Consider the following 972-nt stretch of genomic DNA (forward strand, 5'->3'; position numbering starts at 1 on the left):
TAGAATAAAATAAAAGAATCCCTTTCGAGAGGCGAGCATGCTAACTATGGTCTAATAATCTAAAAACACCCGGAAAATAATACAAAACGCAAATAAAAAGGCAGTTACTTTTACACTTAATGTTGTTTTGTGTAAAAAAAATGAAACATTTGTGTTTTTTGTGTAAAACACAAAAACTGGAAACTGGCAAAACCGTTTGTGTCACTTAAATAAAGACTGTCAATTGGAACTATATATATATATATATATATATATATATATATATATATATATATATATATATATATATATATATATCCAAAGCCAAATTTTCATTCAAACCTTCATTTTACTAAGAGCAAGCAAACAGTGCGCATGTGGATGAAAGCCCAGGTATAGGACTGGTATATGCAAAGTTCCTCTTTCTAAAGCTGTGTTCCCATGGGTTACTCAATCAAACTGACAGTGGGACAGATCTCCAGTATCCCTTGCAATCCTAGCAATGCAGTGCCTCTCATAACAAGCACTGTTTCAAACAAACAAACGAAACAAACAAAAAGAAAAGTCTGCAGCCTGACTTGCAATCAGCACGCCAGCTGAAGAGTTTCACTTATTTTTTTTCTTTGCTTTTTGAGAATGCATTTAAAACATATAAACACACACAATTGCAAGTGCACACGACTGTATTTCCCTTCTACAAATCTACAAACAGGAGAACGCGTTTTTTTTTTTTTTGAGAAATGATAAAAAGACACTGCAGAAAGAAACCCTTTTTTTGATCATTATTGTTATGAGTGGTGTTTATGCTCGTGTGTAATTCTACGTGTCTTCGTTTGTAAAGTTTTCTCTCCCGATGCTGGATCACGCTTTGCTTTCGTTGGAGTTTGTTTGGCTGGCTTCGTTGGGGACTGTTTTCACTTCGGCCACAGGCTGCTTGATCTCTGCCTCCTCTGGTTTAGTTTTTTCCTCTACTGGAACCTTCCTGTTTAGGAG

General features: G+C 35.4%; 1 protein-coding gene across 18 annotated transcripts in view; it reads right to left on the reverse strand.

The window, feature by feature from the left end:
- Positions 1-260: 260 nt before the first annotated feature.
- Positions 261-972, reverse strand: part of LOC121303932 (neural cell adhesion molecule 1-like) — a 150,179-nt gene continuing 149,467 nt past the window's right edge. For 6 of the 18 annotated variants that reach the window (XM_041234806.1, XM_041234808.1, XM_041234809.1 and 3 more), the window contains one exon: positions 261-961. In XM_041234806.1, coding sequence (XP_041090740.1) covers positions 841-961 — 121 coding nt within the window. In that variant the 3' untranslated portion in view covers positions 261-840. The remainder of the gene's footprint in view (positions 962-972) is intronic. The other 12 variants (XM_041234816.1, XM_041234812.1, XM_041234814.1 and 9 more) reach the window with 3 other exon arrangements.

Source organism: Polyodon spathula, chromosome 36 (genome assembly GCF_017654505.1).
Source record: "Polyodon spathula isolate WHYD16114869_AA chromosome 36, ASM1765450v1, whole genome shotgun sequence".
Taxonomy (NCBI): Eukaryota; Metazoa; Chordata; class Actinopteri; order Acipenseriformes; family Polyodontidae; genus Polyodon; species Polyodon spathula.